Here is a 19,031-nt window from a genome sequence, read left to right as displayed (position 1 = left end):
ATTTGTTAGCAAATGTCTGGAACACATTCCATTGGCTTGAAATTCCATTGCCCAGAGCCTGGATGTGAATGATATTTTCAGTGCAGTGTCATTTGTTGTGTGAGATTCCAAATTCTCTAACAATATCGGTAATTCTGTGGCCTTCTTCGAGCTTTCCAATAATTCTTTCCCACACGAAATCATCTGGATGATGTTTTTGAGATATTACAAGACATCCAAGTTTGCAACTTTATTCCTTCACAAAAAGAGCTTCCTTCAAACACAATTCATGTAGTGCAGCCTTTTTGCCTTTTATCCTGTTGAGTGCTGCCACATGACCCCTTGTTGTGCGATTCAAAAATTCGAATGTGTACTTGCTTTCTACTGAACTTGACTCTTACTGGATATAGCTCTTTTGTTATCATAATCAGTATACACTCCTTCCCACACACTCACACATCTTATCCAGTTTTTTTGTTTCACATCCTAAAAATACAATATCCCTTATTTTTCTATCTCTGTTACTGTATTTTCTGTCATCAACATGTCACAGTAACACCTATAATTTTTGGCCAAGTTGAATGGACCACTACCCAAAATTCCTTTTTCTTTATTTTAGATGTGACAGCCATTACTATAGATACATTGTAATATCTTCTTGGTCACTTGAATCTTTTAATATAATCGTGCCATGCCCATCACCCAGGATGCAAGGAACTTTTATGAAACTTTTCAATTCATGCAGTTCAAGTGGTCTCATATGGAGGTGTAAGGTTCCCCCCCACCAGGAACCTGGTTTTTTCACTAACCAAGTTTAAGCCATTAAAACACACATGATTATAATATATTATACTGTCTTCAAAACCTTACTTGTTTGCCCATAATTGAAATTATTTTAAAGCATTCTAATCAGTGACCTGAGTTACTACATGCAGCATTCTTTGGTCATTCCTATTCTCATAGGCATTATTTCATGGATGCCAATATTCACCTCTTTTCACCCTAATAGTTTTCTTCATTCTTTTTTATTATTTCACTGTTCTTTACTTCCTTCTTGTTCTGATTCCTTTTGCTGCACTTCAATACATTTAGATTTACATAAAGCAAGTACAGTGTTGTTTATACAAAAAGTATTATATTGTTTTGAAAAAATGATTATGAATATGCATTTCCAGATAATTTTTGCATACTGATTTAATATAATACAGTTAGCAATTAAACACAAAATATGATTTAATACCTGTTAATTTTTAATACAGCATAATTTAAATTAAAAATATAATTACATAAATTAGAAATTTTGCATGAATTAGCTAGAATAGAATAATCTGTTTTGTGACAATTCTTTTTTTCCATATTGCAGTGATTCATCCTACTGCATTAAAATCAAGCAGTGTTTAACCTACTTTCTAAAGATTTTTCCTTTATTTTGTGAATGACATTTTCTGAAGAGAAAGCACATAATTACATGCAAAGGACATTTTAAGTAATTAAAAGAGACACATTTCATAACAGTGATATAGATCAATGGGCTCTTCAGTATTCCTCAGACAGTCTGCATCTTCCTGTGATATGACTTCTCTTATGATCCATTTTCATAACATCTGTCATATCATGGCCAACTTGAAGATAAGGTTTATCATAATGTGTTTTACTGCGCATTTTATTAAACTTTATTTATTGTATATATGTATATTATCAGATGTTATGTAAAAGAAAATGCATGGAAACAAAACTGCAGACATGAAATATGCAAGAAATTTGATGTTTACAAGCTATTCAAAATTGTAGCCCTCTATTAAGACAGTGGCTCTCAGAGAATGGTTACTTTTAAGAGATTGTGTTCTCTCTCTCTCTCTCTCTCTCTGTTTTTTTTTATTATTATTATTAATTTCTATTTTACAGAAAGCATGATTTTTTTTTTTGAAATAATATGAATTATACAGTCCTAAAAATGCAGAGGCAGCTTCTTTTTGATGACACAAAAATTGAACATAAATTAGATATTCTAAGATATGAGGAAAACTAAAACATGTTAATTGTTCTTCTTATTATTAAGAAGAAAATTTCTTATTCATGTTATTATTTTCAGTTTGCAATATCACTACAAGTTTTCAGTGAAAAGCAACACTGAATTTCTCTTTTTATATTGATAGAGGAGATTTTATATCTTTAATGATTTTGTTTTTCTTTTGCAAGTGTCTACTTCTCTTAACCAAAAGAAAGATATTCTAATTTGATTGGGTGTGAGTTATCATCACTATTTAAATTATGTTATTTCATTAAAAAAAAAAAAAAAAAAAGAGATAACTAGATGTGTTTCAAGGTCACAGCTTCAACATGGAACATTCTTTACATACTAATCTATAAATTTATGGAATTAACAAAGAGAAATATTAATATCTCACAATTATTAAAGAATAGTAAAGCATATGGAAAACCATGCATTATGAATAAAAACAAACAATGATCTCATACTATAAGTCTATTTTAAAGGGCACCAAAATTATGTTGGATTTAATATTTGTATTCAGAAAAGTACAGGATTCTTTTTAGATTACATGATAAAAGACTCGTACTACTACTCTCACCCACAAAAGGATGTATATCTTGCAATACAAGATAGTGCATTAGTACTATAGGAAAGTTTTAGAATAACAATAAGTAAATATGGATGCCACTTATATTAATTTATTATTTATTGGAAGTTTTTCCACTTTGTTATACTATAAATCTTTTATCCAAGTGTAAGCAAACAAGTTTGTACCTGGACTATTTTCAGGACTGGAGCAACTTGTAAAAAGAAGCTAATGACGTCACATCACTTTCCTTAGTATCCCATAATGCAAAGCACATCTCCTTACAGACATGTATAATGCTATGCATGATGGGAAGGGTCACTACCCAGACCGGTTTTAACCTTTATTGAGGTCTCATTATGGGATACTAAGGCAAGTGATGTGAAGTCATTAGCTTCTTTTTACGAGTTGCCCCAGTCCTGAAAATAGTTCAAGTGCAAACCTGTTTGCTTACACTTGGATAAAGGATTAAACTGAGTATATAATTTCTTGGGAGCTTTAATTTATACTTTATTATTAATTTTGTAGAATTTTTGGCTATGTTTCATGCCCATTTTCAGGGCCGCGCCAACCCAAGGGTGCACTGCACCTGGGGGGGCAACATTGATAGGGTGGCATTTTATGTAGCTAATATCTAATTTGTATTAGGGGCGGCCAATAAAAGTTTGCACCCGGGCGGCAAATACCTTTGCCGTGCCCCTGCCCGTTTTTAATACAATGAGAAGAGATAAACATAAAAATGAACAACTGTTAAATTGAAAGCACATGATATTATATTATATGCACTTATAAACAACAGGATAACTCCATCTACATTATTAGATTTTAAGGAATAAAATAAAAATAAAATTTCAAATTTAAATAATCAATGAATTTCAATTTTTATTAATCATAATAATAAGGTATTTAGGATAACTTCCCAAAATTGAGAAAGTTTAAGGCAATTGTTTTTGTTTAGGTTAGGATTGTTAAACTGACTCTAAGCTTAATTTAGTCACATATATTGACTGAACAAGTCAGTCAATATATGTGACTAAAAACTGAACAAGTCAATATATTGACTTGTTCAGTCAATATATGACCGAATAGTCTAATATCCTGTAGAATTTCGCTAATCTCAGCTATTTAAAGATAATATAATAGGTTCCTTTTCTCCTAACTTCTGCCTACACAGTGAACTAATGTAATGCAAGTTCTGCCACCTCTTTGATGTGAGACTCGTATTGAAAAAAAAAAAATCTATTCCTACTGCTATTATACTACTAGAGGCATCAAGATGGTAAGGAACAACAAGACATTGTCTTTAAGCTTTGTCCCCAGTGCTCTTGAGTAAGGAAAAAAAAAAAAAAAAAAACACTACTTCCCACAAAAATATAAACTGATAAAATATAAAAAAAAAAAAAATGAATTTATATATAATGATTAAATAATACAAATAAATAATACATCAAGAGATAATGATAAATACAGCAATACCTTGCATAGTCCGGTTTTAAATCCTAAAAAATTAGTACACAAAATTTTTTTTTAATACATAAATGTTCGGTTTTTTCCCTTTATACAGTCACGTCTCTTTTTGTGCAATCTTAAAGTTATGCGATATGATATTTAAATTTTTTCAAGGGTTCCCCATTGTATATGTATGTACCTAGACTCAGCGAGAATGTAAATGCAGCATTATGCTGAACGTCTTAATATGTAAGCTATGTATAGTACAAGTAAGTAGTGGACGTTTGTGAACTTGAATGTTGAATTTGTGATAATTAAATTTTAATCCCATTTAAAAAAACTACATAATGAGTGCAAAAAGAAAATGTGAAAGTGATTCTGTCACCAAGAAATGTAAATGGCTTACTTAAGAACAAAAGCTCGATATAATCAAGCTTCATGAAGAAGGTGCATCCTTTACTAAAATAGGCCATGAAAAAGGAATGGACGAATCATCAGTTCGAAAACTTATCAAAAAAAAAAAAAAAATCAATACAAATCGCTATGCCAATTTGTATTGATCTTTTTTAAGATCAATACAGGTTGATAAATAAGAAGCCGTAGCCATACCAAGGTATGGCTACGGCTTCTTATTTATCAAAATTAGTGACTAAAACCAGAAGCACTTGAATGCTAAATATGGAGCAGCTATTATCCATATGGATCGAAGATCAAAAGTGAATTCTGCTTAGTCAAATGGAAATTCAAGCCAAATCATTAAGTCTTTACAATGACTTGAAGACTATTGATGATATAGAAAACGAAGGTGAGGGAACTAGTGAAAATTTCATGGCAAGTTGTGCGTGTTTTTTCATTTTAAGCAATGAACTGGTAATTCACAATGTTCGTATTGTTGGCAAATCTGCCAGTGCAGATAAAGAGGCTGCTTTAAGATATCCGAAGGAATTGAGTGAAATCATACAAAAAGGTGGCTACAAAGATGAACAAATATTTAACTTTGATGAAACGGGATTATTCTGGAAAAAAGTTGCCATCATGCACTTTTATAGCAGCCAATGAAACATCATGCACTGGATATAAAATTTCAAAAAGAGTGTCTCATACTGTTATTAGGTGGAAATGCAGCAGGGGATTTCAAATTAAAACCAATGCTTGTGTACCGTGCAGAAAATCCTAGAGCTCTTAAAAATGTATCAAAAAATAATCTCCCAGTGTTGTGGCGTTCAAATAAGAAAGCATGGGTCACAAGAGTTTTATTTGAAGATTGGTTCGCCAACTATTTTTGCTCTACAACAGAATGTTATTGCAGAGAAAAAGGATTAGATTTTAAGATTTTATTGATCTTAGATAATGCCCTCGGTCTTCCGACTGGTCTTTGTGATTTAAATGAAAATGTACAAATAAATTTTCTTCCACCAAATACGACGTTTGTGATCCAACCAATGGATCATGGTGTCATTGCGACATTTAAGGCCTATTATTTGCGCCGCACTTTTTCACAAGCCATAAAAGCTACAACAGGAGAAAATGTGCCTACTTTAACGGAAATTTGAAAGAGCTACAACATCAGAAACGTTATCAAAAATCTAGGCGAAGCATGGCATGAATTAACGGCAAGCAATATGAGAGCAGTATGGAAACATATCATACCAAATTGTGCAAATTATTTCATTGGTTTTGAAACTCATTTTGCTGATCACTAATAACATAGAGGAAATTGGACAGCAACTTGGTTTCAAAGAGTTAGATTCTGTTAGATTACGTAATTGAGTGCATTGAATCGAACACTAATGAACTGGATAATGAAACACTTATTAACATGGATGAACAACGAGCTTATGAAGAGCAGGAGGACAAATTAGACAACGACAACTGTGTTGAAGTACCTACACGAGAATTAACAGCTGAACAACTATCGAAAATTATTGGAATGGTTGATACCTTGTCAGAGCATATTATGGAAGCTGATCCCGATATTGAACGTAGCCTTACAATTCACCGAACAATAAACAATGCAATTCGTTGCTACAAAGAAATGTATGAAGAGAAAAAAACCAAACAAGAAAAATGTGCAGACATTAATATTGCAATTTTTAGAGAATAAAAAATGAATTACGAAAAACATGTATTTTTTGTTTCATTATTTTTGATAAAGACAATTGAATTTATTAATCTTGTTGTATTTATTGAAAAACAGGGAGAATATTTTTTTTGTATGTATTTAGTTCCTCGATTAGTCTGGTTTCAAACAGTCTGGGATATTGGTGGAACCGATTACCCGGACTATGCGAGGTATTGCTGTACCATTTTTTATGAGGACTCTCAGAAGAATAAAATTCTACAAAATTATGACTGAAACAAAACATTTATACCTATCAGGAAACCAGCAGCCTTACCTGTGTGAGGTAAAAGCCAGCTGGATAATATATATAGTTTCCTACAGGCCTGACAAAAGGAAAATGTAGATGGCATGCTTTGAGAAATTAGCTTAATGAACACATGGTGAGCAATCCTTATGGGGAACTTCATTTATGGGGACATAGACTGAATAATAATAATTATTATTATTCAGGACTTCCCACAAGGACCTATAACCATGGAGTCACAAGACTCATTGCAGGAAGTTCTACACAAAGTCTTTGTGTTGCCTAAGATGGGCCATATGGTCTTAAGACATACAATCCATCATATGAATGGCTTTCATACCATTCCTTAAACTCATTTACTGTTACACTCTCACCGTCCTCTTAGAGAATCCATTCTATAGTCTAACCACTCTTCATACAAAAAAAAAAAAAAGATACACTCATCCTTTACTCACCACTTCCTTTCCTCTTCCAGGTAGCCCCTTATCTTTCTACCATACAAACCCCCCCCCCCAGTGTCTTTACTGCTCAGCATTTAAGCTGTGGAGGGGTAAATGTCTCTCAACAGCTTAAATGTCTCAATATATCACACCTTCATCTTCTATCCATTAAACTCTGCAGTTTGTATGCCCTCAATTTATCCTCTTATGAGGATAAATTGAGCACCATACAATCTTGATATCATTTTTTCTTACCTGCTTGTGTACCCTCTTCAATGTTGTTTGATTCCCCCTATAACCAGAAAGGAGCACAATAATTCAGATGTAGTCTGACCAAGGCTTTATATAACAAAGACACCACTCCTCTGCTGGTCAGGTATTTCCGAAGGCAACAATAATGGGTTGCCTTCATTACCTTTACAATGTATTTCCTGACCTACTTTGCTTCTTTCAACCCTTATCCCAAGAACTCTTGCCTCCTATATCTCCTCCAGCATAGTTCCACCTTTAGGGTATATGCTATTTGGGATTCACAGATGGGAGGCTACATAACAGCATCTCACTAAATATTCTGCTCTGCCCACCTCCAACTTGTACCATACACTCTCAAAACCATCAATGCAATTTCTTTTCTTCTTTCTAAATTCTCTACCCTAATATGGCTTATAAATAACCACCATCCCATTTATTCTTCATATCCTGCTGAAATATGCTAAACTCTTCTACTTCTTTTCCTTACAACAACATCATCTTCTCTCAGCTGTATTTCACTGATCCCAGTAATCCTGGAATGGTTGAAGCTAACCGTGCTGCAGACTGATTTTTTTTCTTCTGATATTTATTGCTTTTGTATAGTGAACACCAGTGCACTATCACTATTCCTGTACCTATTAGTATTCTCCCTGGACTCCACTCACCTCCATGATCCCCCTATAACTATAAGATTACTATACCATACATCCTCCAAGCCACTATCCTTACTTGAGGCCACCTGCTACTACCTTTCACCCTTGTGCCAGAGTGATATGTCAGAAAAAACTCTAGTTTATCAGACATATCACTCTCACTTGCCCAAGCACAGCACTCTCCCCTAATGCCTATGTCCTTCCATGTCCAAATGCAACCCATCTCTTCTATCATCAAATATACTCCAAGCATCTACCTATCCAAACCCTCTTCACCAAGTCACACACAGAGATATTTTCAGATCATTTTTACTTACTATCACTGTTATCTCATCCTCATTTTCACCTTGCTTCATCACCATAGTCACTCTCTCTTTCTCTCTCTCTCTCTCTCTCTTGTTCCTCCAGGCAAGCACTCCTCTAACATTCTATTCTGCACACAATGAATCACTGAATCCCCCAACATCACACTCCTCTCAGATGTGCATTCCTTCCTCCTCACTCTTTCCTTCTTCTCTGACCTCTCAGTTCCATGCTGCTCTTCCCTCTCCCTCCCTCAACTTCCTCTGTTTTTCCACTTCTCCCATTCTCTTGCCTTCTCTCATCACCTTTATTTTTCTTTCTCTCTCTCTCTCTCTCTCTCTCTCTCCAAACATCCCCTTCACTCAGTGTTCATCAACATAGTAATTGCCATCCATCAAAACTTCTGTATCTCCAGCCATACTATCTAAAGTTAAATCCATTGACACTTTACCTTCAGTTATGTTACTCATATCTCTGCTGATATTTATTGATTTCAACACATCACATTTGCTACTACTATAACCTGAGATACTGATATAGTAGCATTCACTTTGCATCTCCCATTGTCTTCATTTTAATCACACTTACGTAACCTATATCAGATTTGGTGATCACATTGCATCTTGGTGATGAGGATGTGGTGAAGAGAATTCAAAGATAGATGACCAGTATGATGACAAGTTTATGGAATGTTCCTGTGAAGATAAATCAAATGTCTTTGGGTTACAAAAATTGTTTGATAAGCAGAAGTGATGGGATATGATAGAAACATATAAGTTACTAAAGTGCTTTTATAGAAGAAATGCATTGAAAAAAATTTTCAGTACATGACATGAGAAGAAATAACAAAGAAGTCAGCCTTGACTGTTGAGTAAGTAACCACAAAAATGTAAGAGCTGGATTGGATTTTTTTTTGAGATTATTTTCTCTCAGAGATTTTATTTCCATTCACTGAAAACATGCTAACAGCTACTTCTTGTAGCTGTCAGCATATTTTTCAGTGAATGGAGTTAAGGAGAGCAGTGTAGGCATTGTGTATATAATGGTTAATATGGATGACCACAATAAGTCTTAGGACTCCAAGGACGTACCTGGTTAATAATATTATCAAAATAATATGGTTGTGAATGAATTGTTGGATTTTTATCTCAGAAGGTGGTGAGATGATTATATGGGTCATTACTTTAGAAATAAGAAGGGATGTAGATGTTGGGATATATATGTAGAATTAATACATGATACTGGCACAATAAAAGCTGCTAAGTGGCAGTGTGCTTGGAATATTGCTCAAAGGCCAAAGATGTGAAAAAAAGACATACTTAATGGATACCATAATAAGTATAATGACCAAAGCTTGGACCAGAATTGCATTAATTTGATGGAATTGCTAACTTTGCAAGGAAACTGCATAGCAAAGAAAAGTTACTGACAAAAGTTCTTGCATCATCTTAGAAAGGCTATTCTAAAGTTTCAAATTAATAAGGACTGAGGATGATGGTGACGATAATACAGGTGATTATGACAGAACACTTTTGAAATTTTTCTTAAGTGAATTCCCCCCCCCCTTAGAAATGGCCATAAACCTATGACACAGATAATCTGAAAAAGTCTGCTTTACAGATCAAACATGGCATCTTTTGAAACCACTTTGCACAACCAAGAAGTAGAATGGTGGTCTGGAGGAACAAAAATTGTCTCTTCCCCATTCTACTGTGGACGTGAACCCAGAGGCTGTTGATTAAAAGGCAGGTATCCACTTGGCCACTGCTTATTGTTACAAGTAGTTAAGATGCATTTGCATAAAGTAATATTTATTTTAATATGATAACGTTTATTGGGATTATGTCAGACTGCAGACATTATTAAAGCTACCTTTGTTATAAATTTGTATCTACAAAAAAAAAAAAAAAAAAGCACATCAACTGTTGTTCAAGATTTTCTCAAAAAAATGAGAAATATTTTTGATGATCTAAAATTCACTATTTTGACTACAAAAATTGTTAATGCAAATGAAGTGGAACAAAATTAAGTATTGTATTTAAAAAGGTACCATTGATTATTCCATTGCCACTGTTATGATATTTTAATGTAAATTAACTGCCTTTGCTGTAGCTAATTAATTAATAAGTAATTAAGGGATAAATTAGCAAATCATAAATAAAACATAAAAATTTAATTGACATTAATTTTTAATAATAAGAAAGAGAAATGTTGCAAGTGAAGTCCCAGCAATTTCTGTTTCTTGGAGTTTTGCTGTAGTAATGTAGTTGGCATATTCTTGTCTCTTACATACTTTCAGATGTATCATTTTTAATACTGTCTTTATTTTATGCACAAACTTGTGAAAATCATTGTATTTCATTTCTTTGAAATAAGTTATAATTATCATTGATTTTACTGTGTCACACTATGCAGTCGATTTTTCTCCTTGCTATAAAATAAATTCCTTAAAGAGAAAACGCTTTCTACTGAAACAGTTGAACTATGTGATATCAAAATAAATTCAAGTAATTTTCATATTCCCAAAAGAAATCTTTCCATGATGAAAGTGTTGGAAAATTTATTTCCAGCTATCAGTTACAGAAGCCTGACAATAATTTCAAAGCATAATTTTTCCTTCAGTATAAATTTTCAGATATAGAATTCATTAAATAAACAACCTTGGTCCATGACCTTTGCTACTGTAAATGCTGAATTTATAGTGTTAAGCTAGTGATGATATTTTTCCACCCTGCAGTTTTAATTTGCCTTGTTTGAATATGTGAGACATGCCTTGTTGTAATAAGTGATACATGGTTGGATGAGAATGACATCCTAACAGGAATAGATATGGAAGGGTATGATATGTTTTGATGTTGAAAGTTTATTTTTCACTTGGTTAGACTATAATAAATTTAGTTTAATCCTTTATCCAAGTATGAGCAAACAAATTTTGCACCTGAAAATATCTTCAGGACTGGGGTAAGGGAGTACAACACCGGGCAACTCGTAGAAAAGGTGAACCAGGCTAACATCACTCCTATCTCAGTATCTCCCATAATGCAAAACACATCTGCTTGCGGAAATGTATAATGTTATGCATTAAGGGAAGAGCTACTACCCAGACCAGTTCCTACCTTTATTGAGGTCTCTTCAGTGGGAGCCAGGCCCAGAAGTGGAGATACCAGGCAGAAGCAATGGCAAGGTCATCTTTACCTATAGGAGTTGCCAAAAGGTGTGCCACTTTTTATTAAATTACTCTGGATCGCCCACTGAAGAGACCTCAATAAAGGTCGAAACTAGTCTGGGTAGTAGCCCTTCCCTTAATGCATAACATTATACATATCGGCAAGGAGATGTGTTTTGCATTATGGAAGATACTGAGATAGGAGTGATGTTAGCCTGGTCCATCTTTGCTACTAGTTGCCCGGTGTTGTACTACCTTACCCCAGTCCTGAAGATATTTTCAGGTGCAAACTTTGTTTGCCCACACTTGGATAAAGGATTAAACTAAATTTATTATATGATATGTTTTATGAAGATAGAAAGGGTAAAAAGGGAGCAGAAATGCTATTGATGATAGAAAAAAAATTATGTCCATAAAAAGTAGAGATGCAAGAAGGAAATAGTGCCAGTGGTTTGAAGCAGTATGGTGTGAGATAGAGGTGAACAGAATGACATACTTAGCAGGATGTTGTTATAGACCTGGTAATGTTGATGGTAGTGACTATAGAATATATAATCAAATTAGCCAAGCAAATAAAAAAATGCTGATCATAATGGGCAATTTTAATTACGGCAATATAGACTGGGATGATGAGATAAAAACTGGAAGTAAAGAAAATGAATTTCTCGAGTCTTTGAGGGACATCTACTACTCAGACAGTATATAACAGAGGGTACAAGAGGATAGAGGGTCTTGGATTTGATCATCTCATCACGGGACATAATTATAAATGAAGTGTCAAATCACCCTCCAGTTGGTGAGAGTGATTACTTGGGTAGTTGTCAACAGTGTGAGGACCTCTGTGAGAAAAGGGTATATGTGGAACTACAAGGCTGGTGATTATAAGAAGCTCAGGAGACTGCTTGTAGGTGTGGCATGGAATGAGGAGTTGGGTGAAAAGAAGATCAATATTACTTGGGTGATATTCAAGAACCATCTAGTAAAAGCAATGTCTAAATGTATTCCAAGGGTCAGAAGATTAAATAAGGTAGGTGTGAAATATATGAAAGAAGAGATTAAGCATGTAATACAGAGGAAAAAGGCATTATGGAGGCAGCATAAGAGAAGTGGTAATAATCAATTCCATGACGATTACAAAGAACATGCAAGGCAGGTAACTTGGTTGGTAAGGGTAGCAAAAGTATGAGAGGTATGAGCAGCAGTTAGCTAATGAAGGCAAAAAGAATCATAGGAAGTTCTTTCTTTATGTAGCCAGCAAAAAAAAAAGAATGATTATAGAAAGATGACATTGATTGAGAAAATGGTATATGGACAACTGCTGTGGAAGATATAGTGGAGATATTTAATTGCAGTTCCTAAAGGTCTTTCATTCTTGTGAATGTGACATCATGGAGAGTTTGAGAGCAGTTGATGATGAGGAGGAGAGACGAACTGTAAGTGAGCAACAGGTATATGGGGAAATTGAGCAAACTTGATGTTAATAAGGCTGTGGGACTTGATAATATATCACCACATATGTTGAAGGAATATGCCAGGGAGTTGGCATCTGCCTTGACATATTTTTTTAATATGAGTCTTGCAATGGGTCAAGTTCCAAAGGAGTGGAGGGAGGGCAAGATTATACCTTCATATGGACTCCCTGGAGGTGTCAAATAATAATAATAACAATAATAATAAAATTATACACCTATCTGTGTATCATATGGTGTGGTTAAGGTGTTGGAGAAGCTGGTTAAAACTAGGATCCAGAATTGAGTTGACAGCAATGGTATTATCTTTGATGGACAATGTGGATTTGCTAAAGGAGGTCATGTTTAAGTAATCTACTTACTTATTACAATTAGGTAATGGCTTCATTGGACAAAGGAGATGGACACACAATAGTACACTTAGATTTTGCAAAGGCTTTTGATAGATTACCACATGATAAGTTGATAGTCAAACTAGAGCAGATGGGTTTGGATTAGTGCATTGATCGAAGACTGGCAATCTAATAGTTATCGGAAAGTTTTGTATGGGGAAGCAATATCCCAGAAGGGGAAAGTTACTAGTGGTGTGCCTCAGGGGTCTGTTTTAGGACCATTGCTGTTTATGTTAAGTTGTACGTTAATGATATTGGCAAAGATTTGGATGGAGATATTCAGTTGTTTGCAGATTATACAAAGTTGGGATGAACTATGAAGAGTAGAGCAGATGTTGTGGCTTTACAAGAGGACTTGAATAGATTGAGTGAAAGGGCACAGGAATTTGGATGCTGATTCAATGTTGCAAAATGTAAGGTTTGGGAAACAGATGTGATGTAGAAGTTACGCTTGGTGGGGATATATTGCTGGAGGTAGAGGAAATAAGAGGTTGTGGGGTGATAGTAGATAAGGGTCTGAAATTTAGGGAACACATTGCCAAAATTCTGAGGACAACACAATGAATTCTGGGAATGATGCAGAGGATACTGACTTGTAGAAATAAAGAGATTCTTGTTCCATTGTATAAAGCTTTGATTAGGCCACACATGGACTATTGTGCACAGATTTGGTCACCTGGTTTTCAAAAGGATGAAGAGATGTTGGAAATTATCCAGAGGTGCCTGACCAATGTAGTTTCTAACCTCTGGTGTCGAATATGAGGAAAGGTTGAAAAGATGCAATGTACACTCTAGTATATAGGAGGAAAAGGTGCTGATATGATAGTGACCTACAAGTTGGTAAGGGATTGTTATAGGGTCAATATTGAAGTGGTTTTTACAGAAAATGGTGGGAGATCAGGGGAGAACCAGAGGTCATCCCTGGAAACTCTATAGGGAGGGTGTGAGCAGGGGAGTGAGAAGCAGGTTTTTTGCATACAGAGTTGTGATTGATTGGAATTTTTTGCCTGAGAGCCTAGTGTCTGCAGAGAATTTAAGTGTGTTTGAGGTGCCTTATGATGAGTTGTGTGTATGACAAAAGGACCTCCTAGATGAATCTTTGACACCATGGGGTCTTAGAATAATAATAATAATAATATAACCTTTGAATGTGTTAGAAAAACAAAGAAGGCATTGGTTTAGCCACACATGCACACAGACTATTCTTGTGCTCAAATTTGGTCACCTAGTTTTCATTGTGATGTAGAAACACTAGAGGGATGATCCAAAGATGAATGACTAAAGTGATATTGGAACTCTGGAGCATTGATTATGTAGAGCAGTTGAGAGAATATAGATTTCAGAGTTTGGTGGATAGGAAGAAAAGAGGAAATATGATAGAATCCTACAAGTTAGTTAAGGGATTCTACCAGATTAATACAGAAGGAATTATAAAAAGGGTTGATGTGTGAGTAGTTTTTTACATGAAGAGTTGTTGGTGAGTGGAATACATTGCATGAATGCATTGTCAATGCAGAGAGTATAAATAATTTCAAAGTTCATCATGATGGACATGTTGCTGATTGAGTGGGCCTCCCACAATGAGTCTATTTACTCCATGTTTTTTTATGGTAATAATAATAATAATAATAAGTAATAATAAGTGGAATCTAGGCAACTGAGGGTGACTAGTGAAGCGTCCCATGGCTCGGTATTAGGACCACTATTCTTTAATTTGTACATTAATATGATATTATGGAAGATTTTAGGGGGATGGATATTCAGTTGTTTGCTGATGATGCAAAACTGGGGAGGGAAATAGTTGATAAAGGTGATGTAGATATCTTACAGGATGATTTAAATAAATTGGAGGTGTAGGCAAAGAACAATGGTTATTAATTTAATGTTGTAAAATGTAAGATAATGCACTTTGGGATTTTAATTGTCTCTGTAACGCAATTGAAAGAACAGCAGAACATTGTTTCCTTCAGTTGGAAAAGACCTGCTTTCGATTCTCATCATGATGTGAGGAATTTTTATCTTTTTTTCATTTGAAGTTGAGTTTGTCGATCTCATATGGCGGTAGCAAGGTTTTTCTCCCAGAAACTCGGTTTTTTTTTCAATCCTATGTAAGGCAAATTGGCCATGAAAACACATGAAATTTACAAACAAAAAATACTGTTTTTGGTGGTAGGTGTGTTGTAATTGGAGTGGTAGGGAAGATTGTGAGATGCATAGCTGAGTAGATTAGAGTGCCCTCCCTGCGATTAGTCCTTGGATTCCTTTAGAGGTGTCACATTGTAATAATAATTTGATGCAGAAGATGCAGAGAGGAAAGATAGTGTGCGTGTTGCCTAGGTATGATAGTGGTGAGCTGAGAAGAAGAGCAGTAATATTGAATAACATAATAGCTAGAATGTGTCAGAAGAGAGGATTGGAATATGTGGATGCTTGGAGGGCATTTAGAACAAAGAGGAATTGTATGCGAGAGACCGATTGCATTTGAATGAGGAAGGGCGTAGGCATCTGGAGAAATTGCTGTTCTGAACGAGTCAGTGTGTCGATGCAGGGAAACTAAAATGCCCAAGGTGGATGATAATAACAGGGGTGGCCTCTTGTGGGAATGGGTACTTGGGTGAAGGGGGAACGACATCAGGTAATGTTGAGCCCAGTGGAGTCTAGAGGGGATAATGCTGGGTATAGAAACAGTGGCATTTTTATGCTTTATACTAATGCCAGGAGTATCCGGATTAAAGGAGAGAAATTGGTGGCACTGATAGCATCAGCCTGAGCAACGATTATTGGGATAACTGAGACGTGATTGACAGAAGAGGATATAATAACAGGAATAGAAGTAGCAGGGTACAGCATTTTTTGGCAGGATAGGAAGGGAAAGCGTGGTGGTGGAGTACTGCTTATGATAAGTGATGACTTATGTCCTCTAAGAGTGGAGGCCTTCGAAGGCAGTGACACTAATGATTTTGAAAGCATATGGTGTGAGGTAAAGATGGGAAAGACGGGATATTTAGTGCGGGTGTTGCTACAATTCAAGCAGCACAGAGGGTGTGGACCAGGAGATGTTTAGACAGTTGAGCTTGGCAAATGCAAGAAGAATGATTGTTATGGGAGATTTTAACTACAGCAGTATTAATTGGGGAGAGGAAGATGCATGTAGCAATAAGGGAATGGAATTTATAGAATTCGTGAGGGAACAAATGTTTTAGGCAACATGTAATAGAGGGAACAAGAGGTTCAAGAGTTTTGGATTTGGTTATAGAATCAGAAGAGTTGATAATAACTGAGATGACATCTCTCTCACCAGTTGGAGAGAGTGACGATATGGTTTTGACTTGGAAAATGAATAGACATGCAGGAGTATCAAAGAGACGGGAACGTATGTGGAATTATAAAGCAGTGATTAATAGTCTTAGACATCAACTTGGTGAAGTTTCGTGGAGGGAGGAATTGGAAGGCCGGGATATCATTAGTGCGTGGGAAATTATGAAAGAATATTTGTTAGCAGCAATGGTAAGTTGTATACCATGAGTGAACAAGAGGACACAATTTGGAGTGAAGTGGATGACAAATAATATTAAATAGGAACTGCATGTGAAAAAGAGGCTATGGAAGAGATATAAGGAGACAGGTGAAGAGCAGATGCATGAAGAATATAAGACACAGGCCAAGAGAGTGACTAGTATGGTAAGGAAGGCGAAACTGGAATATGAGTAGAGATTGGCCCTAAGATCCAAAGAAAACCCTAGGGAATTTTTTAGCTTTGTGGGCAGTAGGAGGAGAAATGATTGTGAAAGAATGACATTGTGGGATAAAAATGGGAATAGAGTGACTGATGCAGAGGACATAGTGGAATTGTTCAATGAACACTTTATTGGTGTATTTCATCCTGGAGGAGTAAATTTTAATACTAGAGGATAGGACAGGTTTGAGGTTTAGAGGTGCAGGAGGAGAGTGTGTTTCAAATACTGAGTACTCTGGATGTCAGTAAAGCTGTGGGACTGGATGGTATTTCACCACGAGTTTTGAGAGAATGTGCTAGGGAACTGACAGTGCCTTTGACCTAGCTTTTCAATGTAAGTATGGCTGCTGGAAAGGTGCCCGTGGAATGGAAGTAAGGTAAGATAGTGCCATTGCATAAGGGTGGTAGTAGACTGGAAGTGTCTAATTATAAGCCAGTTTGTGTGTCATCAGTAGTTGTTAAGATCTTGGAGAAATTAGTTAGGGACCGTATACAGCATTGGGCAGATAATGTTATCTATGAGAGTCAACATGGATTTATGGGGGGGGGGTGCTCTTGTTTTAGTAATATGCTAGCCTTTTATAATAAAGTTACAAGAGCATTAGATGAGGGAAAGGCATATACTGCCATTTTCCTAGACTTAGCAAAGGCATTTGAAAGGGTGCCACATGATAAGCTGATATTCAAGTTGCAGCACATGGGTCTGGATGTCAGATTGGTCAACTGGATTCAGGATTGGCTGTCCGATAGGTGTCAGGGAGTTGTGTATGGTGGAGCAATATCAAAGAGGCAGAAGGTTACAAGTGGGGTTCCACAGGGCTCAGTACTGGGACCTATATTGTTTAACCTTTATATCAATGACATTGTCCGTGGATTGCAAGGGGATATTCAGTTGTTTGCGGATAATGCAAAGCTGGGAAAGGTTATTAGTAATAGTGCAGATGTGGTAGCCCTGCAAGAGGATTTGAATAAGCTAGATAGATGAGCAAATGAATGGAGGGGGGGTATCAGTTTAATGCATCAAAATATAAGGTCTTGAGCTTTGGGACACATCGATGGGACGCTGCATACTGTATTGGAGGTGCTATACTGGAGGAAGTACGGGAGACAAAAGATCTGGGGTTGATGATTGATAGAAACCTGAAATTCAGAGGAAATATTGCAAAGGTGGTGAAGGTAACACAGATGATTGCTGCAATAATGAGAAGTACGCTGACCTGCAGAGATAAAAGAGTTATCATTCTGTTCTATAAGACCCTGATCAGACCACACTTTATTGTTCTCAGATTTGGTCCCCAGGATTTGAAGGGGATAAATTAACTGTGGAAATGATACAAAGGAGGACAACAAAGATGGTTTCAGGTCTGTACAATGATAGTTATGAGGATCAGTTGAGGGAGTGTGGACTGCAGAGTTTGGTGGATAGAAGAAGGAGAGGTGATATGATTGAGACTTTTAAACTGTTGAGAGGTAGTTATAGGGTTGACACTGGGGATTTCTTTTGCTTGGTTGAACAGCAGGAAGGAGTGATGACAAGAGGCCATCCCTGGAAGTTCCGAAAGGAAACTGTGAGCAAGAGGGTGAGGAGTGGTTTCTTTGCATGGATGGTGGTTGAACTGTGGAATGCATTGCCTGATAGAGTGATGAGAGTGAGAACGATCAATGAGTTTAAGGAGTGATATGATGGACTTTGTGTTTCCTAGGAGGGACCTCCCACAGTGAGTGTTGATAGACTTGTGTTTCCTAAGAAGGACCTCTCACGTGGAGTCTTTTGACTCCCTGGAGGCCTGAATAATAATAATAAGAAGAAGAAAACATTCATTAATCAAATCATGCAATAACTCTTCAACAATGGGAAGAAAATATTCTTCATTTTGTTTTGTCATTTTAATTTTGTCCATAAAGATTTCAATCTGAGTTCTTACTTCAAATCTTGATGCATCTTGTTTTTTAATTCATTAAATTAAAGATGAAAGAGTTTAAGTTGCGTAAGGAAATGTATCAATATAAGTGAATATATATATATATATATATATATTAATATGGTTGTACATTTATCAATGAAAGAAAAATATAATTTAAGTCTTCTAACCTCTCTACTGGCGAAGTGGATGAAATAGTGAGACCAAATTGCACTTCTTATCCATGCTATTCAACAGGTGTTACAGATTCGTATCCAGATTTAGCTTGACGTCTATAGACGTCATGGCTGGTTGGGGTGTTAAAACAGTCTATTTGCTCTTTGCA

General features: G+C 35.8%; 1 protein-coding gene across 2 annotated transcripts in view; it reads left to right on the top strand.

Annotated features, from left to right (window-relative positions):
• Positions 1 to 19,031, top strand: part of LOC150104992 (uncharacterized) — a 768,027-nt gene that overhangs the window by 740,417 nt on the left and 8,579 nt on the right. Inside the window, exon 40 of one of the 2 annotated variants that reach the window (XM_090395451.1) lies at positions 1,343 to 1,833. The exons of the other annotated variant lie outside the window; for it this stretch is intronic. Coding sequence (XP_090251577.1) covers positions 1,343 to 1,380 — 38 coding nt within the window. The 3' untranslated portion in view covers positions 1,381 to 1,833. Of the gene's footprint in view, positions 1 to 1,342; positions 1,834 to 19,031 lie in introns of those variants that run through there. 2 annotated transcript variants of the gene reach the window in all.

This window comes from Typopeltis vanoorti, chromosome 7, assembly GCF_054136105.1.
Source record: "Typopeltis vanoorti isolate ZY-2024b chromosome 7, IOZ_Tvanoo_1.0, whole genome shotgun sequence".
In the NCBI taxonomy this organism is placed as follows: domain Eukaryota; kingdom Metazoa; phylum Arthropoda; class Arachnida; order Uropygi; family Thelyphonidae; genus Typopeltis; species Typopeltis vanoorti.
Note: the sequence above shows the minus strand (reverse complement) of the source record. Positions and strands in the feature narration are given on the sequence as shown.